General features: G+C 44.6%; 1 protein-coding gene and 1 long non-coding RNA gene across 7 annotated transcripts in view; one reads left to right on the top strand and one right to left on the bottom strand.

The window, feature by feature from the left end:
• lrch1 (leucine-rich repeats and calponin homology (CH) domain containing 1) overlaps positions 1-19,994 on the bottom strand; it is a 66,547-nt gene extending 46,553 nt beyond the window's left edge. For 2 of the 6 annotated variants that reach the window (XM_023831769.2, XM_023831765.2), the window contains exon 1: positions 19,615-19,994. In XM_023831769.2, the coding sequence (XP_023687537.1) occupies positions 19,615-19,834 (220 nt within the window). In that variant the 5' untranslated portion in view covers positions 19,835-19,994. The remainder of the gene's footprint in view (positions 1-19,614) is intronic. The other 4 variants (XM_023831767.2, XM_023831768.2, XM_023831771.2 and 1 more) reach the window with 3 other exon arrangements.
• On the top strand, positions 3,048-10,664 carry LOC111854132 (uncharacterized). Its single transcript, XR_002840619.2, has 3 exons — positions 3,048-3,125; positions 9,985-10,175; positions 10,354-10,664. It is a non-coding gene; the product is annotated as an uncharacterized lncRNA (long non-coding RNA).
• Positions 19,995-23,226: the final 3,232 nt, after the last annotated feature.

The raw sequence follows: 23,226 nt of genomic DNA, 5'->3' as shown, positions 1-23,226 counted from the left end.
GCCTGCGTGATCTGTCTCTGTGTTTGGACATTGTCTCCAAATGTGATTGACTGACCCCACACACCCTGACATCAGGCCTGTGTGATCTGTCTCTGTGTTTGGACATTGTCTCCAAATGTGATTGACTGACCCCACACACCCTAACATCAGGCCTGTGTGATCTGTCTCTGTGTTTGGACATTGTCTCCAAATGTCACTGACTGACCCCACACGCCCTGATATCAAGCCTGTGTGATCTGTCTCTGTGTTTGGACATTGTCTCCATCTGTGACTGACTGACCCCACACACCCTGACATCAGGCCTGTGTGATCTGTCTCCATGTTTTGAGTCGACTCCATGTTTGACTTTCACAAAGATAGGAGATGATCTTCCCCCATTTTTTTTCACTGTTTCACAGAGAAGGACCAGCATTATCCCTCAACATTGTTACCTCAGCTGCTTTCTTTGTGTTTCACTTTCCATGCCTCTCCCTCTTTCTCCCTCTGTGTTCTTCTCTCTCCCCCTTGCTGCGTTCCCTTCTATCTTACTTTCCCTCCATCTCATTCCCTTTCCTTTGTTCTCTCCCTCCCTTCCTCTCATTCCCCCTCCTCTCTCCATCTTTACACTTGTCTCTCCAGAATACATATTCAAAAACAGCTTTATTGACATGAGCAGAACTGTGTGTCAGTCAGTGTCACCCGTATGCATAAAATACATAAATTAAGCAAGGATATAGAACAGTCTATAAACAAGGCATAAACAATAAATAACTTAAATCTGCAAAATAATAATTTTAAAGCAGATAAAACTGACACTGACTTAACCAAAACTTAGAAGTGTAATCAGATGGTTAACCTTCTGTCTCACTGCCGGCTTCCACAGCCCCCAGGCTTAGAGACACTGTCACCAAGCAGTTGGGCCCCAGCCCTGGCTAATAGTTACTCCTCCAAGGTATGGGGGTGTTTGCAGTGTGCTGGTGTTGAGGTCATGTCTCAGAACCCAAATGGTGGCTTTGAAGGATAGTAATCCTGTTTTCTGAGGCATGGGAATGATGTGGGGCGCGGGAGAACTGTTTGGGGTGCTTAAGGGCTTATAGTATATGTAAAGCATAACAAAACAATAAAATATAATTAAATAATAAAAGTAATATTTATTAGAGGATACATAGACTCTTCTGTACTGAAAGACTTTGGTCTAAATCCTCCGTACTGAAAGACTTTAAGAATTCATTCTGCTAAATTCATTCACCCCCCCTGTCATGCCCTGCTCGTCCACTCCTCCCGTATGCCACGCCCCCTCTTCTACTTCGTGTGGAATCCCTGTGTTTACCAGCTGTTTCTTGTTGCTGTCATTAGTCCCATGTATTTATGTCTGTGTTAGGTATGTTTTCCCCAGTCCGATCATTAATGTTACGGTGTGTCACCCCGAATAAATCCCATTTATTCGTTTCCACGGCTCCCTTCATCTGCTTACCTGTTCCGGACGTGACACCCACATGCCACAAGTCTAGCAGTCTGCATGGTATATAGTTCCCATTCTCTGTTTGAACAGCTAAATGAGCCCTCATGTCGCCCCCCCAACCCTGCCGCCCAGACTCATAAGTTACTTCCCACTTTTTGTGCCACTTCTCTTTCCCAGCTCCCCCCTGGTGTCCTCCATTGTGCACCAACACGCTCCTTGCACAGATGACAGGGTTGCTCTTAGTGGGTCTTTCCAAGGCCACGCTGATGATGAATAGCGATTAATGAAATATTCCTGGAAGTAGAGCCTGGCCGCCGTGAGGATGAGTCACTGCCGTCTGTCTCACTTACTTGTTCAGCCAGCCTCCAGTCTGTCTCATTCTCAATCAGGTGCAGAGTTGCTGCTCAGGTTCTGCTGCGTCTAATCAGCCAGCCTCCAGTCTGTCTCACCTTTCGACTCTGTTCCTCTGTTTCTACCTCTCTCACTCTCTGTCTTTGTCCCTCACTTTCTGTTTCTCCCTGTTTGTCTTTTTCTCTCTGTTCTACTATCCGTATCTCTCTCCGTCATGTCAAACCCATTGAAAAAGTTACATCAAGCTTTCACACATGTAGCATATGAATTAGAACAAGGAGTGATCAGTAAGACAAAAGGGAGCTGCAAAATAGTTCAAAACAGTTAATTCATCCACCCACCCACCATTCAATCCATCCATCCATCCATCAACTGCTTATCCTGATCAGGGTCACAGGGCAGTTACTTCAATATTATAAAAATAATCATTTGCTAATAAAATGGAAAGTATTAAACAGTAAAACTAACCAAAAAAAAATGTAATATTATCACATTCACATTCAATGCCTGTAAATTATAGGTAAGACTAAACTATATACAACTATATACACTAACCATGCACTCTGTTCACTAACCATGCATTGGACTCCTCTGTCCAAAAGAGCATAATAGAAAGGATCCAGAGCAGCAGCATGATAGCACTCAATAGGACTCAGTCCCCATCCCCAAGAGACCCCAGAGGGGCTTCATTACCTCGTGTCAGGCAGAGAGGACCACACACACAGCCACATAGACAGCGCTGTACAAACAGCAGTGGTTAGGCAATGTTCTAGGTTCAATTACTTAGCTTCAAACCCCTGACACACAATTCACATTCACATGGACAATTCCTATCCAATGGGGTCAAGGGTCAAAGGTCAGGTTCAGGTCATGTTCAGTTATATTGGAAAATTTTATTCCATGTTCCTCCACTAAAATTCAATTTGCATAACGTTGCTCATCAACATGCACAAATTAACTGCTTGGATGTTTTATTGATTAAAAATCCCCTAAAACTCAGATCTTCAACAAAAAAATTTAAAGTACAACTGCAGCACAGTGGACAGATAACGCTTTTACCACAACAGTATGGATGCCGGAGTGACCTGCACAGAGGAGAGGCGCAGACTGATAAGCCTCCTGTGTCCACTGCAAGCCCTGGCCAAAGAAACTTCCCCTTCAGCTGGAATTCCAGGCTTCCTGTGTGAGCTCGGATCGCCATGACAACCCCCATGTGTGTCATCACTGTGTGACGCACTAACACAGCATTACAGGAAGGCATGGGGCCGGCACCACAGCCAGCGTTGATGCAAGGGTCAGCCGCAAGGGCAGGCGCTTCTGATTGTATGACAAGGTACCGTTTCGTGTTTTTTTTTATTCATTTTTATTAATTTATCTAGTGTTTGCAATACACCGAGTCAAATTTTTGACTGCGAATCGCTATGTGGAAAAACAAAGCATTAAGCAATGTGAGATGTAGCTAAGATACCAGAGAGGAACTTCGCCATGGTGTGTACTTCACATGTGCTTATAAACATTTCCCAAAGCTCAAAAGTCAGCAATTCCAAAAGGAAACTGAACTGAACTGAACGACAAGAAAAGTGTTTGTTTGTTTGTTGTCTGGCATGTAAAGCCTTCCAGAATGACTTACATCTGTTACACCACTAATAAGGAATACAATGTGCACACACGTACACACACACAGAGCTGAACTGCACTTTCGGTGAACATTATTGACCATGCTGGAGGCTGATGAGGAATTTTCGCAAATGCTGAAATTCAGACACGCTAATCAGTTAATCCCACGCATTACAAAGTGGAGGAACAGCAGCAGTATTCAGGAAGGTCACGGGCCACAGACACACACATACACACACACTGACAGACACACACAGTTCTGGCCTGCCCAGTTCCCAGGCTCTTAGAGAGGAATGTAAAGTGTCAGCTTCTGCACACGCACGCCACACACACACGCAAATGCAGCCAGATACACAGACATGCACATACAGGCAGACACAGTGACACAGACACAGACACACATGAAGAGATGTGTACAGAGATACATACAGCAGTCAGCAGTCCCTTGTAGCTGCAGGCCTGCTTTGGGCCCCCAACAGCAGGGGGCAGCGGAGCCCCACCAGTGAACCCCCCCAGTCCCCATCACACATGCTCAGCCATGTGCCTGCAGCCCACAATGATGGGGTTGGTGAACAAGAAGGCTGCTATAAAAAGCCACTGGGGAGCACAATCCTTCCCAGAATGCACTGCAGCTCCTCCCCAACATCCTGGCCCTCATGCTTCACCACGTTTACTTTACTGGTCTCCAGTTATTTAAAGCAGGGGTACTGCTGTTGTACCCTAGGGCCTGAAATCCTCAGTACAACACCCAGAAGTAGGTGCCAGGTTCCGGATGAGTCGCTGCATGTAAGCGTAAGCAGAGATGCCCCCAGCCTACGCTCGCAGCAACAAGGACAGACATTGCTTTATGCCCTGCAGCGTTACCATGCCAGTTGCCATGACGCTTGCACCACCGCAACAAGTTCCACATCCCACAGACACAGCAGAGCGTGAGAACAACGGGGCAGGAGAAAAAGAGCATACCAGTCTAAAGCACGGCCACACCAGAAGCTGACGTTAGCCAAAAAGAGACCTCAGCTCACTGCACACATGCTAGTATTTATCTACAGCAGACATTCAGTAACAGCAGCAGCAAAACGAAATAAAACACATACAAGTCAGGTTACAGTACCATGGGACGTCACTCGTAGACAGGAAGCATATAGCAGGAGGAGGATCCTTATGTGTGGAGTAGGGTGATCAAAACGTCAAAGGTGAAACTAAGGGGTGGCACAGATGGCATGTTTGTATACATAAGGAGGTGGGGTTACAGCTGAGGTTACAGCTTTTCTCAGTTGCTTTGGCACATTTCTCAGATCAGGAATGAAATTCGCATAACTACAACCTCCACATCATCGAGTCACTTGTGCACATCATAATGGCAAAGTCTCATTCTAATTGCAAATGCTTTGGCACAGTCATGCAAATTATTATGTACAAACATCTGTGGATTCCTACATTTTCAGTTGTTCATGTCATGTTACTTAAAATGTATTATACTAGTCCTCAGTTGAATAGTCCCCCCAATACATTAGTTCATTGTATAAGTCGTTATACATTATACAATTATACAGGGCTGCTGCGATTAGTCAACGTAGTTGATTACTAGGAGTGTAACAATACATCGATTTGTATCGATATATCGATTCAACCACAAACGATCTGATGCATCGATGTGACCGCATAAATATCGATACATGTGTTTTTATTTTCTCGCCTGTTCCAGTATTGTCTTCATGATCCACTCCGACGTATACATGGTCTACGCCCAAAACGTCTTTCGCGACCTACTGGTCGATTGCAAAGGTAGTGTGTGTAGATCGTATGGCATAAAAAATAGAGGATGGATGATGCATTCAACCGCGCCAGCTGCTGCAAGCTACTGGGTCCCCTAGTTAGCCTCCAATTTATTTCTACTAAATTTAAGAAAGGGTATAAAAATGAATGGGGGAGCTGGACCAAGTAAGAAGCCAAAAATCTGCCACTTCCATATGGAATGGGAGGAGGAATATTTTGGGTTTTTTTTTCTCCCCCCACCATGTCATATTCGAAGTGCGTTTGCCTCATCTGTCAGTCTACCGGTGCTATTCCGAAGAAGGGAAATGTGGAGTGGCATTTTCGGACTGTTCATAAAAACTACGACATTAACTTCCCTCTGAAAAGCAAGCTGAGAAAGAGAAAGGTGAAGGAACTAAAATCCCAGTTCAATTCAAAAATACTTTATTAATCCCAAAGGAAATTAATAATAATAATAATAATAATAATAATAATTAATATTAAAGAATACTCAATATTTTATATATAAATATATGTTTTGCATTTTTATGGTAGGTAAATCATTTTGACTTGGTCATTTATAAGTAGCTCGCAGGCTAGCGTACCTTCAGAGCGTGTGTTTAGTATGGCAGGTGACATAGGACGCTACGCTCAGAGCACACAATCTCCTGAACACGTTGACCATTTAATTTTTCTTTAAAAAAAAAAAAAAAAAAAACCTCTCAAAGCAGAATACTGACATACTTGTTTCACTGCAGAAGTCAATCATGTTGATCTTCCTCATTCTACAGTACATGTCTGTCCATGCAATGTTTTTTATTTGACTTCATTGCACTTTATTTTCTTGTTGTATCCCAGTGTAGGGCGAGCGAGCAGGGAATGAGGAATCAGGATCAGGCAGACGGAAATCCAACAAACGGGGGGGAGGGGGGCGGGGTTATTGCAAGCACAGCACACAACACGGGGAAAACTTCAATGACAGATCTGGGCGACAGACTCTGACGTGGACTTAAATACACAGGACTAGACGAGACAATAAAACAGCTGGGAACAATCGGGATTGCACACGAAGTTAATAAGGGGCGTAGCACATGAGAGGGTCATAGGAGCAGGTCATGATGGTTATGGACATACTTTTTTGTTACACTTTTGTATTTGTCTGGGGAAGACTTGATTCAAAATAAAAATTAGTCACCATGTTAATCTACTGTACATCCATCCAAAGTTTTCATTTTTACCTTATTGCACTTTATTTTGCTTGATTTATGGGACGTACTTGACTACACTAGATTTTGTTTACAGTTCCCAATAAAATGATAAAATGCTAATTATATTTGCCTTTTTTAATTCATTGAAATGTAAAGGATTGTGTGAAATTTCATCATTTCGACTACTATAACCAGTATCGAAATGAATCGAATAGTATCGTATCGTGGGAATTTCTGAGGTATCAAAAAAAATCACACCGTTGGCTTAATTAAGGAATCGATATTATATCGTATCGCGAGGAAAGCTGTGATTTACACCCCTGTTGATTATGTTGACGCTGAAAATGTGTCAAGATCAATATTTGAAATTGATGCATCATTTAAAAAAAATTTTTGTAATAAAATTACTTTTATGATTTCTAAAATGCTTCAATTATGTGGCACTAGTGCTAAGCACGAGCACTTGAAGAGGAAACGTACAGAAGCTATTTGGGACAACAGACCGCCAGAGTTGGCAAAACCACCGTGCTGCCTATTCATGTTTATTAAATTAGCATTAGAACGGAGAGCTTTTTAATATCTTTTGTTCTTGTACTGTAGCTGCTAAATACACTCATTATTAAAGCCATAAAGCTGTCTGCCTGCTACATTAGAATCCTCATTGAATAAGTGTTGGTGAAAATGTTAAGGCTAATCTGGGTTTATTCTACGTTGATTGATGGTGTCAGTGTGTGTATTTGTGCGCGCTGGACTTGTTGGGACCAGTGTTGTTATCATAAACAAAACTGAAATGAAAACGAACACTAAAAATAAATTAATTCATGAACTGAAAAAAAAAAACGTGCCAGACTTTAATCTGCAAAAAGGACCACCTCACCACCATCTTTTTATCTTTTTATGGCCAGTTGTCATAATCTGTCAAGCATATTTTCTATACATCTCTAACATTTTTTTTGTAAATGTGACCTGGTTTGATGAATTTCTCTCAGTTGAATCTAGACTTTCGCCAATAGAGGGGAATGTTTGAGGTATTAGATCGACTAATGATCAACCAGTTCTCTAAAATAGCTAAGAGTCGCCTCTCCTGAACCTTCAGTTGGCAAGCATATAGTGACAGAGCAGAAAACAGCGTTACAATTTGACAATGGAAGAACAACAAGGAAATGAACAAGATCAAAAGTCGATGAGAAGAAGAGGAGTAAGGCTGCTTGGTTTAAAGGTAGGGAGGCAAAACAGAGGAAGAGGTAGAAGAGGCCAAGAACAGAGACACCCTCCTAATGAAATAAGGGCAACACTTGTGGACCATGTCCTCAATCATGGCCTTACAATGGCAGAGGCTGGTCGAAGGATGCGGCCAAATGTTGGGTGAACAATCGCGTCCCTAGTGATTCAAACATTTCACAGAGAAAACAGGCATGCAATCCAACAATGTGCACTATACCGTGATACTGTATACTCACTGTAATATTCCATATTACGGTATACTACTGGCATTTCATAGTATATAGTAGATATACTTTACACAGTTACATACTGTACATATACTGTAGCACACACACATATGCATACTTACAGTGCGTGTATGTATGTGTGTGTGTGTGTGACACAGTGTGTCCCCTAGGTTTACAGCTTTGGGGGGGGGGTGCAGACGGACACCGACAGGATTCATGGTGTTCAAGTGTTTCTTTTAATGACAGCAGTCAAAAAAAAGCAGATATTTTTGTCTGCTCTTCAGGTGGTTGACATGACGTATTTTCCAGTACACACTCTCTGTCCGCTGGTGCGAGTGTGCTCACCTGTGTGTGCGCGCACGTGTCTGTGCGCGCACATCGAGGCGGAACTCCGTCCATGTGTGATACAGAGAGCAGAGGAGAATTGTAAACACGCGACTGTGTAGAGACAAAAATGACAAGCTGTTCTGTAAATAAGATAAATAACATAAGGCTATTTAGTTTGTTTAATAAAAGGACAATGTATAGACCTGTTCTATAGGAAAGGTGACCTTAAATGACTTCTGTTGTGATCTGGCGCTATATACAAAATAAAATTAAATAATATTAACTTGACCTGGGAGGGCGGGAGGTGCCGTTGGGGGGGCGGGGTGCCCCCATAATATAATGGTAGGAGAAACACTGATACACACACACACTGCATATATGTATACATATGTGTATGTGTTTGTGTGTTACAGTACATTTAACTTTGTACTGTTGAAATTGATAAATGCCATACAGAAAAAGTACAACTTTGTGCATTTTCGGTCAATGCCATCAAACCCTTAGCTGTAGTTTACATCAGAATATACTTCGAGTGCACTGATACATTGACAACGTGGCTAACCATTTTGACCATCTTGTTCAAACAATGGCACTAGGACTTGTCATTCTGGTGGCACTAACAAGTTCATTGACAAATATTTATTTTTGAGGATAAACTAAGGATTTTGAGAGTTACAGGCTTTTTCAGGTAATCCATTGTGCTGTTTGTATGAATTTTTTCGAGAAATGCCTTTAATGTTTTGCACATGTTTAAGATGATTTGAGAAATGTACCAAAGTGACTGAGAAAAACTATAAAACAGTAAATGATAAACAGAAGGGGTGCAGCTCTAATTCAGGGGTGTGGTTAGTGGTCACTTTAAAAAAGAGGTGGTTGCTGGGGAAGAGCTTGCTGTAAGATGGTGAAACTCAGCAAACCCTAGACTGAAAGTAGGTTGATGTGAGGCCTGCACAGCCCCAGGTGAGGCACATATAGTACCAGAGGCTGTATAACTGGGTCTGTTTCTGTGTGTGTGTCCCACATACAAGCGATGAAAATGGAGACCTGTTCCCACAAGAATTTAAACAAGCCTGTTTGTGAACTTGATGTCTCATTAAAGGCTTGCTTGGTGTGCTTGCTCCATGTGAGTCCATGTGTGCGTGTGTACATTCACCAGGGGATTGTGGGATATGGACAAAAGCTCTCGTGCTCCATAAGGACCTTGGGGATGTCATGCCCCTTCAGCTCAGCTTCCCACCATGAGCCCAAGCTGCTGCTTCCACTTAAACCCCTCGGACAGCTCTGGTTATGTAATAAATGGCTCTTTATCTGCTTATCTGAGTCATACTCCCATGAAAACACACACACATTCACAGAGCTGCAATGAGATGAACTATACAAACCCTAAATACACAAAGTATGTGCCCAACATCAGACCTCCTGCCTCCCCCAAGAGGCCGACTGGTGGCAGATTGCGCCTCCTTCACTCCTCACTCTGCGCTCCATCTCTCCCAGACACACATGGGTAACGTCCTGGTTGTCTGACCCCGGGAAGTAAAATAGGCCAAACCCAGAAATACCCAGGCTCCTGATCCCTGATGTTTGCCTGTGCTGACCTACCTAGCAGGACCCATGTGCGAGAGAAGCTACCGATTTCGGAAGCATTCATCTTAACAACACACAGTGCTCGCCATGAATGGGCAGGATTTCAGAGAGAGGAGACAAGCCGATGTTAGTCTGAGCGTATGCGAGTGTGTGTGTGTGCGTGTGTGCGCGTATGTATGTGTGTGCGTGTGTGTGCGTATGTATGTGTGTGCGCGCACATTGGAGTGTTTTTGTTTCCTATGTCAAACAGCGACAAGCTAATTGAAGATGGCGTCCTCCATACTGACCGATCCCTAGGCGGACCCGAGCGGAACCGCACAGCTGGCTCGCCTCATTCGCAGGCGGCTGATGTTCTGACCTTAGCTCCACATCTGTCAGAGCGCCAGGATGGCGACATCACCAAACCACTAATGAACAGGAAGGCCTGACGGACTGCAGAAGGTGAGCCTGGCCGTGCCTGTGTGCGTATCCATGCTCGTTGGCGGCCTCAACATGTGCGTGTCGGCTGTCCATCACGTTGGGTGGCCTCTTCTTTTAGTCGTGCAGGAGTCTGATTCCATTTCCACTGTATATGTTGTTATATTTATAAATAGGCTTTCGTCTCTTTTTTAATCAACAGTGTTTGTTCCGCTCTCCCGGCTTACGAAGTTGGCAACAGTTCACTCGGCGCGCATCAGTGTGAGAGCCCAGCATACCACCTGAGCCACACTGCTCCTGTTTTTACCGGGAGACTCTCAGAATCCGGCCTGCCTCATCTACTCCCAGGCTGTCCTGTTCGGACCCTGCGGCCAGGGTGAGAAGGAACAAGAGCGCCAGTTTGGAGTGGGTTCACTCCGAGCCAACAGCAGCTTCCTGCAGACAGTAACCTCAGCTGGTGCTGGGTACGACAGTATGGCAGATTATTTATTATTATTATTTGTGGGAAGCATGACGGCCTTATGCCTCCAGGGTTGGGGGTTCAAACTGTGTGCCCTGTGCGCCCTGTGCTGCCGGGGACGGGCTCCAGGCCCCTGTGCGCCCTGTGCTGCCGGGGACGGGCTCCAGGCCCCTGTGCGCCCTGTGCTGCCGGGGACGGGCTCCAGGCCCCTGTGCGCCCTGTGCTTCCGGGGACGGGCTCCAGGCCCCTGTGCGCCCTGTGCTGCCGGGGACGGGCTCCAGGCCCCTGTGCGCCCTGTGCTTCCGGGGACGGGCTCCAGGCCCCTGTGCGCCCTGTGCTGCCGGGGGGACGGGCTCCAGGCCCCTGTGCGCCCTGTGCTTCCGGGGATGGGCTCCAGGCCCCTGTGCGCCCTGTGCTGCCGGGGACGGGCTCCAGGCCTCTGCGACCCTGACCAGTGGCTGGGAGCTGGATTATTGCAGTTGACACCTCTATGCAGCGGTGCTGCCTGGTACAGTAGGGCACGCTGACTGTCAGGCGAATGCAAATGCTCCGGGGGGGTTATGGGGGCACAGATCTGCTCCCAGCTCACAAGCAGGAAGTGTCTCCTCCCAGGCTCATTGTGTGAAGCACAGCCATGTGAGCCATTTCCTCTCGGACCCCCCCCTCCCACCCCACCCCACCTCACCCTGTGCCGACCGTGGCAGAAATTCAGCACCTTGTGTGTGAGAGAATGCATTCAAGCCTGCATGTGTGTATATGACTGAGACATCCTCTCATTCCCGCTTCCTTCCTCTCTCCTCCCATCTCCTCTCCCGGCCCATTTCCACATTCCTCCTCTCTCCACCCTCCTGAACGTCCTGCAGGTGGAGCTGGGGGCTCCATGCAGCTATACCACCCCCTCAGCTGGAGCCTGGGCTGTGTTCACCGGCCTGTTCTTTCAGGTCTGTGTATGGCTCTATGTGGATCTGTGTTTGTAAGAATAAGGTTGCTGATTCAAATCCAATGGCTGCCAGAGTTACCATTTCGCCCTTAAGCAAGACCATTAATCCCTACGATCCTCATTTGTAGGTTGCCTTGGACAAACTTGTCTTCTAAATAAAATTATGTAAATTACACTGTGACTTTAATAATCGTATTATTTCTTTCAAACGTCCTTTTGTATATGTGCCTCACTCTCACAGTGTATAGGTCAAGTTCCCACAGTGTGCCTCACTCGCACACCACCCCCAGCACACCTCACCCTAACATCACGTCACAGCATAACTCACTCACACCCCTGCAAATCTCACTCTCACACACCCTAGGGCTGGGCAATATGACCTCAAATCAATATCACGATTAACTGCACATTTTGCCTCAATTATGATTAGAGCTGCCGGGATTAGTTGACGATGTCGACTCTGAAATAAAAGCAGATAAATAATATCTGCTAAATCAACGCATTATTAAAGCCATAAAGTTGTCTGCCTGTTACATTAGATTCTCCATTGAACAAGTGTTTGTGAAAATGTTATGGTTAATCTGGGTTTATTCGGTGTTGATTGATGGTGCCAATGTGTAATTTATTTTGTTTGCAATAAATGCAAACTATTTATTTTCTACTTTTTAGAGAATTTGCTTTTTACATTAAAACAGTCCAGTTACCATACACTAAAACAAATGAAAACAGACACTAAATAAAAGAAAATAATTTGTGACCTGAAATAAAAATGAAAACTTAAATCTGCAAAAAGTACCGCCAACCACCAACATCTTTTTACCTTGTTTAACCACAGTATCCCCTGTTTTAAAAGATGTGACTGCTAATCTGTCCCTTCCTTCATCGCGACTTCAGTGCTTATCACTTGTGTCGCAGGTGCCGTGCTCCGCTAACTTAATTTCTAAAGCATGAGGACACGCAAAATATTTACAGATTACTAACTTTTGGGCATCACGATACATAGCCCTTTAATATTTTTAGGTACACTACTAATCTGCTTATCGAATTGTAGGTGAATTATACATTATTTAAATCCTGCAATAGCATACAGTTTGTTGTCATCAAAATAAAATAAATTTAATTGGTCAAATCGATTTTCTGGAGGAAAATTAATCGTTTAGATTAATCGACCAATCAATAAAATAGTCAATCTACAGTATAGAGAAATAGTTGGCAGCACTAATTACGATTAATGATTTTTTTTTTTTTGCCCTCATATTTCACTGATGAGGTTTGTACTGTAAATATACTGAACAACTAAAGCTGGGATATTTTTTCTAATGAAAGACTGCATATCTGTGATTTTAATATAATTCAAGTAAACACACTGATAAACCATTTATGGTTATTTATTGAATATTTTGAACAACTGAAATCAAAGCACAAATCGCTTGAAATGAAAACATCTTATGAAAAAGGTCACATTTTACTTTTAGTTCTCTAAAAAGTTGAAAATAAATAGTTTGCATTTCTTGCAAACAAAATTAGTTACAGTGGAAGACGCTTATAGTGATCACATCTGTCTGGGTGAAATTGATCACAACAAGCCAATGATCATTATAACCAATTTCTTTTTCTTATGTCTCAGGGAAATTACCATCTAAGTGACATTTGTATATTTATTACAAGAATATAAGGTAATAAAACGGACAGCGTTGCTATTTACAGAACTTTATTGACTTTCAAAATACAGTACAGCTGTTTCAAGCACTTTTCAAATTACAGTACTGTACAAATTAAATTACTGAACTGTGTATAATCAAATACGCCGCAATACAGTACAGTACTGTACATAAAAAATAGCTTATTGTAGTTTCGCTGCTGCATCTCGGCTATTTTTTGGCTGTTAATCATAAATTTTGATAAGTCATTTGTCATCAACAGAAAATGACTTACTTTTTCCTGTCTTGCAACATTAGCCTCAGGTAGACAGCCAGAAGCAGACGGGTTACTGCAAGCCAAAGTAGGCAAGTAAAAAAAGGAAGAATCATCGTGATTTAATCACGATCTTTCCATATGTCGTTATGTATAAGAAGACCCAGAAGGAACACCGTAAGCAGACTACTTGATTACTATAAGCAAATTAGTTAAACAGTATTTGTACAGGAATGACTGTGTCCTACAGCTTTTTGATCTATATAAGCGGTTGATCACTATAAGCGGTTTCCACTGTAAATATTGTTAATGCTGAAACCGATTGGTGGTATTGCCTTTGGTAGCTGAAACTGTTTTTCTGCAGTGTTTACATTTGTCTGGTTTTTGTTCAGTGCCAAACGACGGACATGGCATTTTTCTTTGGTACAAGCTACTCAAGTTGCTCAGTTGGCTTGGTGTTTGAGTTCTCCTCCATTTTGCTTCCATGTCACAGACTGGAGTCAAGTGACAACACACATACTGTAGTATGTTTTTAAGGGGACAGTATATGAACACACACTGGGGCAAGTATTAACAGTTTTTATTAAGCATTAACAGAATTTTAAAAAAAAACGAAACGACATGGGCAAGATTACACCAATTAGAGGTTCTGAGTGTCAGTTTTAATTAATTTTTGATTAATTGCCCAGGCTTAAAAGGTGGTTCATACTTCTCTGCACACACATTAGCGGACGTGTCTACTCGAACGTTTTTGACAAATTTGACGTCACTGTGCACTTCCGCAGACGAACGCCTGCTGCACTCCAAATCTGTGTACACGCATCTCTGCACACACTGCGCATAATCGATTCACTAGCATCCCCTCTAAATACCAACATGGATGCTTTTGATGGGCTTTGGGGTACTTTGCAAACCCTATTGACTATTTACAAGGTAATAAAACTGTTACATACATGTAAAAGAGTGTGTATGTGAGTGCACTCTAATTGAAAATCTTATGCTGGCCAGCTGACCACAGTTGGCAACCCTATGAGCTGGCTCTCTGAATTTGTAGAACATAGAGAAACGGACACAAACCTCACTGCTGTGGTACGTGCGCAGGGAATATCACAATTATATTGTATATCATTAATAGAAATAAAAATACAACGCGCTGTATTTTGTGTAAAGTACGCGGCTTGACCGGAAAACTATGAACGTTTCCTTGTACATATACGCAGAGTGGATACACAAGTGTTGAACTTGTGCACAAAAGTAAGAACCAGACTTAACACCCCCCCAGAGTACTGTTCACATCCCCACAGTGTACCTCACTCTCACACACCCTCCAGCGTAAAACTCACATCCCCCCAGCATACCTCACTCTCACACCCCTGTTGCATACAGCACATGTCCGCGTAGCGTACCTCATTCTCACATACCCCCAGTGCACCACACTCACACTCTGCCCCCCAGTGCACCACACTCACACTCTGCCCCCCAGCATACCTCACTCACACTCTGCCTCCCAGTGCACCACACTCACACTCTGCCCCCCAGTGCACCACACTCACACTCTGCCCCCCAGTGCACCACACTCACACTCTGCCCCCCAGTGCACCTCACTCACACTCTGCCCCCCAGCATACCTCACTCACACTCTGCCTCCCAGTGCACCACACTCACACTCTGCCCCCCAGTGCACCACACTCACACTCTGCCCCCCAGTGCACCACACTCACACTCTGCCCCCCAGTGTACCTCGCTCTCATGCCCCTCGCCAGCGTACCTCGCTCTCATGCCCCTCGCCAGCGTACCTCGCTCTCATGCCCCTCGCCAGCGTACCTCGCTCTCATGCCCCTCGCCAGCGGACCTCGCTCTCATGCCCCTCGCCAGCGTACCTCGCTCTCATGCCCCTCGCCAGCGTACCTCGCTCTCATGCCCCTCGCCAGCGTACCTCGCTCTCATGCCCCTCGCCAGCGTACCTCGCTCTCATGCCCCTCGCCAGCGTACATCACTCTCATGCCCTCATGCCCCTCGCCAGCGTACCTCGCTCTCATGCCCTCATGCCCCTCGCCAGCGTACCTCGCTCTCATGCCCCTCGCCAGCGTACCTCGCTCTCATGCCCCTCGCCAGCGTACCTCGCTCTCATGCCCCTCGCCAGCGTACATCACTCTCATGCCCTCATGCCCCTCGCCAGCGTACCTCACTCTCATGCCCCCTGCCAGCGCACCTCGCTCTCATGCCCCTCACCAGCGTACATCACTCTCATGCTCTCATGCCCCTCGCCAGCGTACCTCGCTCTCATGCCCCTCGCCAGCGTACATCACTCTCATGCCCTCATGCCCCTTGCCAGCGTATCTCACTCTCATGCTCTCATGCCCCTCGCCAGCGTACCTCGCTCTCATGCCCCTCGCCAGCGTACATCACTCTCATGCCCTCATGCCCCTTGCCAGCGTACATCACTCTCATGCCCTCATGCCCCTTGCCAGCGTACCTCGCTCTCATGCCCCTCGCCAGCGTACATCACTCTCATGCCCTCATGCCCCTTGCCAGCGTACCTCACTCTCATGCCCCTCTGCTAAGTTAATAAGAAATCAGCACGGTGTTGCTCTAGCACAGAGCTGAGCTGGATCACTGAATACCCCATAACCACTGGCTGTGCTGTGTTGATGCCATGCCTGTAAAGTCCAGGGGGCATTTCATGTTTTGTCATGGCTAGTCGCCATGCACCATGACACTGACACTGTGGGCTCTGGACCATGTGTGAGAATGACGCTATTAGATTCCCTCACATCTGTGCACGAGTCAGACATCATCCACAACCACAGGGAAACAAACTGCATCATTTATCAGAGCACAAAGCAGCTAAAGTGCAGGTATACTCTCCATACTCTCCTCTCACGCAATGTTGCAAAATCTAACCTGGCACCACATGATCATCTCCCCATCTGTGCTGCCTCTGCAGCATTCTGGGAGTGATATCATTGCCATCCAATGAAACAGCGGCCTCAAAGTTATGTTTACGCCATTGCTATGGAAACAGAGCACAGGGTAGGTATCTCAGAGCACATTATCCCCCCTGCAGAGCTGACAAAGCTTCCTAGTTAATTTCTTAATGGGAGAAGTTTCCTTTCACTGATATGAGACCCTCACGGATTCATGGGTCTTATATCTCAGGTCTTGTTTGCCCCTGCCCTAAGGTAGCCCCACCCCACCTTCAATCCACTGTCCCCTGACCTCTGACTCCCAAAACCAGTTTGGCAGTCCTTTACAGAGCCAAGATGCAGAGTAAGAGGTTGGGATGGGATGGTATCCTGGCAACAGGCCATCAGGAGATGTGAGCATGAGGAAGGAAGGGTCTGGGGTCTGATGAAGACCTGGATGGGGGAGAAGGCATGCACACCCACTCACACACCAGTGAAACACACACACGTACACACACACACACACCAGTGAAAAACACACACACACAACACGGAAAAACACACAAAACACACACACCAGTGAAATACACACATACACACACACACCAGTGGAACACACATACATACACACACACACACCAGTGAAACACGCATAGTCAGAGTCACACACCAGTAGTGAAATGCACAGTCACAGACACCAGTGAAACATGCATATGTATACATGCACATATATGCACACATACACTAGCACAAACACCTACACACACAACTGATATTTCCTCCATTGTGCAGAAAGCCTGATTAGTAATGGCACTCTCCGCTTGAAGCTCTTAACACAGCCGTCAGCCATAATCATCTCAAAGATGAGATTATCCGCAACCCAGACACCATTTCTAACAGGTAAGATCAAACAGTACAGGCTGTCACCCAGAGGCCTGAGACATGATGAACACGGACCCTGCCCTCCCACAGACAACAGGCAATTTTGGCTAATACAGGGCTCTGCATAAGAACCCTAACCCAACACAAAATGAGTGCATTATGGTCGCAGTCCAGAGCAACAGGAAGAATCAGCACTTTGGCTGAGAATGGCAGGAAGCCACATGCGGGATCTGACCTGCATCTAGCGCGGCCCCACTGCCTACTTATACTAGTACCACGTTTCCGCAGCACCAAAGCCAATGTTGTCGAAATATTCCTTGCCCGCTCCTGCTGAAGTGAAGCTGTATGCAGGTGGGGGGCAGGGGGCAGTTCTGTAACCACCAAGATACTGACCTCATCTGATTTCCTCTAACAAGTCTCTACCTGTTTTTTGTTCTTTGAAAAAGCTGCAGTTCCCGAAAGCTAAAAGGTTTGAGTCGAGCTACAGGACTAATTAGTTGCACGCAGACGATCATTTATATTTATTAATTTAGTAGATGCTTTTATTCAAAGTTACATGCAACTGAGACAGCAGAGTCAACCAGTACCTGGAGCAATTGCGGTCAAGGAGCCTGCTCAAGGAACAATGATGACCAACACTCTGACAACCAAGGTATTTGAACTGGTGACATCACAGACACGGCATTCTAACCCACAAACTACCCCAAAGTGATTGTCAGAAGTGGGATTTGAACCCATGCTCTTCAGAGACAAGAACACCCATTCTTATAGCTAAGGCATTAAACCTTGAGTTTGGTGCCTTAAACCACTAGGACACTCTGACAAGCACAGAAAAGCAGTCACTACCAAACCCTGCAGCCCAGCTGAGGCTACTTTCAGAGCTGTGGAGGTCCCAGTTACTCCTGCGCAGTTCCCCACACAAGCCAATGAACCCAGGTCATCAGGCTGATCCACAATGAGAGTTAAAGGGGCATGACACAAACATTTATTGTTAACACTAACATTTTAGATCATACACTAAAACGACCACACCAAGAGCAGGAGTAAAAGCAGACAGTTCCTGAACACGACACCAAGGCCACACCAGATTTCTCCCCACAAGCTCAAACATGAGTTTGTCCTTTATCAGCACACTGCAGCATGGACACTAAACAGGGCCACACCTCTGTCTTCCAGCACAACACCATGTACGGCTAAACAGCCCAAACCACGGTATCTGCTTACCCAACTCCCACACTGCTGCCCGTCACAGAGCTGGCCCCTTAAAGACTGAAGACTACACGTGCTTTGCAGTTGAACGCTCGCTGTGCAATTCTTCAGTGTATATCTAGTCAATGGCTGTGTAAGCTGATAGGAATTAATGACTCATTGAGTAAATAAACAATATAAAAAGGCAGCCCTGACTTCGCTTTCCGCCTAATGACAATAAGCAAGGTGCTTTTGGGGGGATTAACCTAGACTTGAAGATTGATGTGACGAAATACGTTTGTGATCTCGAACAGCACCAGCACACTTTGACACCAGAGGGGTGTGGGTTCAAAAACTATTTTGAGTCGCTTTGCAAATAAATGCCCATGTGTACAACCCAGTGCACATGGAACAAAACCTACTGAAGGCGCCAAAAAATATAACTTTTGAGTGACAGACAGATTTTCACGGCAACAGCATGCACTTCGCGCCATGGTCACCTTCCTCAGGTGCTCAGCCCATAATTGCGGAAGCTGCCCCGTAACGCCGCCCTAGTAGCGGTTATACCTTTCCGTCAAAATCAAAAGACACGACACCTGAGTAAACAGTAACCATTAATATTCCTTTAGCTCATCGATTAGAAACGAAAAACGTTACAAAAATATACGGCAATGTAGGCATACGTATACATACATAAAACACAGTCAAAAAGAATAAACATGTCGTAACTATCTTTCGTTCAGTTTTTTCTGTGCCAGAAACTAAGACCTGTGCCACATATCATGTATTTATAAAAATGTATTTAAAAATTTAATATAGATATTTAATTGTATTGTAAAAAATAAGCATCATGCGTTTTTAACCTAATACGGAAAGCTAGCATGTGGGCCAGAAAAGCCGGCTTTGCTTCAAAGAGCAGGAATGTGATCAGTGACCGTCCCACATCTCCCACCAGCCCGCCGTTTACCGTCCATCACACGGCGTCTGAGTTCCCGCAGCCAAACCAACTTATTTGCAGACTGCAAATAACGGGCACAAATGATCAGGATCCATGTACTACGATATACACTTGTTCCGATGGGTATCGGGTGTTACTATACTGTATGTTTTCTGCACTCGTCGCAGGTTTAAAATGAGAGAATGTGAATATGATCATTTATAGCGGTGCTTTACCTGCCTCCACCGTGTCAGTCAGGTCGTGGTTCGCCGCGCTGCTCGGGAATTCTTTCAGTTTTCTGGCGCTGAGGTTTAAAAAGCCCGAGTTGGCCGCCTCCTCAAAAGCCCTTTCCAAACCCCTGTTAAGGGGCATGTTGTTTTGGGAACCCAAATTACTCTGAACCGAGCCAGAAGCGAGCTGGGGATGGGGACGGGAGTCCGGTCCCAGCGTCGCCATTTTCACCTCGGCTTTAATACGAATTAAGCGCTTCTCGGTTTTTGTATCCACTTTTTTCTGCGATGGAGACTTGAACGGTTAGCCAGTTTCCTTTCCTAGTGATTTTCCCGACCTCTGCGGCTGCGCTATTACTGTACAACACTGAACCCCAGCCAAGGCTAAAGCACGTAGAAACTGGGCGTTTTGCGACGCCTGGCGGCGATGCAAAGAATTGCATGTCGCATTGTGTTTTTCATTGAGCAGTGGAGGGTAGGCCTTCAAAAAACATCTTCACAAAAATGACGCAGCAATTTAGCCGCAATCATGAGGCAGTTAAAACTTTGCTATGGTTCAAACCAATACAAAGATACAAAATTATTTTCTGAGGATATCGGTGATGTTGTTAGCTTTTACTGTGAGCCAATTTAGCGAAGTTTTTTTGTATTTACTGCTTGACATAAATCACGATTGATGCTGGCTACCCTTTTGACACACCAGGGTTGCCAACTCTCACGCATCTGGCGTGACACTTCCGCTTTCGGAATCTTAAACTCACGCAAGAAATCTAATGGCAAATCTGTATTATTCTATTAATTCCATCAAAAGCGTTGGAGCAGTTTGCAAACCCTACAGTCTATTTTTTAGAATTTAGAGATCAGTGTCAACACACCACAGCACACAGTGCGCAACAATGAAATGTGTCCTCTGCATTTAACCCATATGTGACTTTCGTGACATAGCAGGAGGCAGCTAATTCAGCGCCCGGGGAGCAGTGCTTGGGGGCGGTACCTTGCTCAGGGTACCTCAGTGGTGCCTTGCTGGTTGGGGATTCGAACCTTCAATCTTTCAATTACAAGTGCACTTCCTTAACCATCAAGCCAACACTGCCTATTTACAAGGAAATTAAATTGTTACATGTTAATGTGAGTGCAGACTTGTCTCGAATTGAAAATCTCATGCCAGCCAGCTGACCAAAGTTGGCAACCCTGTACATAATGTTCTGCTTCTGAAGCCATGGCGTCAAATTGTAAGTTTCTGTGAAACTTTTTAAGAATTCAGGAGGGCACGCTTCACATCACCCTGACTTCATGACCACGTTCAAATGGCACGTTTAGATGACAGAAAAGAACATTTTTGGAAGGGTGCATGTTCCTGCTGGATGTGTTACCCAATGACGTCTTTATAGATAGTGATAAGTGTGGCGTGAAAGACAGTCTTTTTCATGACAATAGAAAGAACAGGCTGACCTTCGTACTGGCAGCATGGAGGACTTGGCTCCTGAAACAATTAACCTTAAACGTTTCCCTGGATCTTGGAAAGGAGCTATCTCAATTTGACACAGCAACTTTTAAATTAGCCTACCCCAGCCAGTGTTGCCAGGTCCAGCAAAAATCTCTAGCCCAAGGCCTGCTTAAAATCCGCCCAGCAAAAACTGAAACTAGCCTAATTTTTTTAATCCGAGTGTATTGTACTGTATCTTGAAGAAATAAACCGGTATTTTTCATGCTGATCACATTCAAATGTCTAACATGTTAAAACCACATTGAGCACAACATAGACGGACGCCTTTGGCCGGAGTAAGATTTTCAATTCAAGACAAGTATACACTCATTTGCACGTATGTAATACCTTGTAAATAGTCTGTAGGGTCTGCAAACTACCCCAGCGCATTTGATGTAGTTAATTTGGGGTTTATAATGGAATAAAAAATTTCCGTAAGATTGCTTGCGTGAGCGTGAGTCTGAAAGCGCGAGGGTCCCGCCAGATGCGTTAGAGCTGGCAGCCCTACTTTGCGTGAGCATCTGCCTTTCGGTGGCCAGCGATTCAGTGCTGCTTGCATTCGTGACTATTAAGTTTTTCCCCTTGCAGACCGCTGCTGCGTAAAATTATGAAAGCAGCCAAAAACCCCGCAAACTCCTAATATTTACCCGAAACCGTATTTCAAAAAAGCCCAATTGGGCGGGAAAACCGCGGACCTGGAAACTGATCATCAGCAGATATTTAGAACCAGGTTACCATCCACACTTTGCAATATAGTAATGTTTGCAAAATAGTGAGTTTAATCTGCATTTTCCATTTACGTTTCCATTTTTGCTTGTCCTAATTCCTGGCATGAACTTCACTGTCGAAAATTCCACCAAGCTCCCCTTAAGTTTGTAATTTGTTTCGCATTTTGACAAGAAATAAAACATAAATGTTTATTTTAAATACCATTTTAAGCGCGGAATTAATCGGCGTCCCCGTAGGTGTTTATTGTATAATAGCTATAGGTAATATAATTAATATTGTTATTTTACTTCATATTATTTGTTATTTCATATTATATTGCCTTCAGTATACCAGGTGGCAGCAAAACCAGAAAAACAAGAAAGAAAAAAACAACATTTTGCTCACACTTCCTCATTAAAAGCTCATATAATGAATCGCGGAAAGCTGATTAATTTTAAGGCTTGCGTGAAGGGCGGAATTAATTTAGCGGAAGTAATATATCAGTGAATAACGTTGTGGTTCGATGTAAGTGTTGATTCAGCGGTGTATATTCTTCTTAAATTCCATTAAACATAACGTTAATACTAGGCCTAAGTATATAAAATATTAAATACCGTATTTATTTGTTTGCTGGTTTATTTCTACCTTGTATATGTTTTTTCACTACCGAAGCCCACTGTCCTTCAGACTAGTCAGACAACAACCTCGTGAAAACGCCGAGCTGCTTAGCTGGAGAAACGCCGTCGCTCGCTTCACTCGTCGCCGTATCTGCGCATGCGTATAGCTCCCTATCCTGAATTATATCGGGACCCTTGTTCTGACTTTTAGAAGTGAATAGCTTTTGTGCACGTGATACAAATGATATGAAATGTTTCCATGACAGGAAGTCGTGAAGGAAACGTCTGCAAAGGCTGTAAATGTCAGACAGACTTTTCTTTTTGACTTTTATGAGTAACATCCCAATTCAATGTGAACCAGCTACTGGCCTCCTGATTTGAGTACAGTCCAGGAGTCAGTTTTGAATAAGAGGAACTGAACGAAACAAGTCCAGGAACTGAAATTAATTCCAAATGTATGTAGCCTATGTAAGAGACAGAGAGACAGAAAGTGAATATTATCAGACTGAAAGAGGTTTCTAAACGCAATCTTGCATGTTATTATACTAAAAAATAAATGAACCAGCTTTCAAAGGGGACAGATTTCTATGGATTAAGTTCAGTGGAACTAGGAGGTAGATAGTCAATACCAGACCAGATCATATAAACAGGTTCAGTTTGTAGAGCAGCAGAATCTCAGTGTTGGGATGGACCAGTTTAGGAATGAATGAATGTTCCATTTATATGGCACTTTTCAGGACCAATGGGGAGCACACACCTGACAGGACCAATGGGGAGCACACACCTGACAGGACCAATGGGGAGCAC

This window comes from Paramormyrops kingsleyae, chromosome 16 (genome assembly GCF_048594095.1).
Source record: "Paramormyrops kingsleyae isolate MSU_618 chromosome 16, PKINGS_0.4, whole genome shotgun sequence".
Classification (NCBI taxonomy): domain Eukaryota; kingdom Metazoa; phylum Chordata; class Actinopteri; order Osteoglossiformes; family Mormyridae; genus Paramormyrops; species Paramormyrops kingsleyae.
The sequence above is the reverse complement of the archived record's forward strand: the minus strand, read 5'-3'. Positions and strand labels throughout refer to the sequence as shown.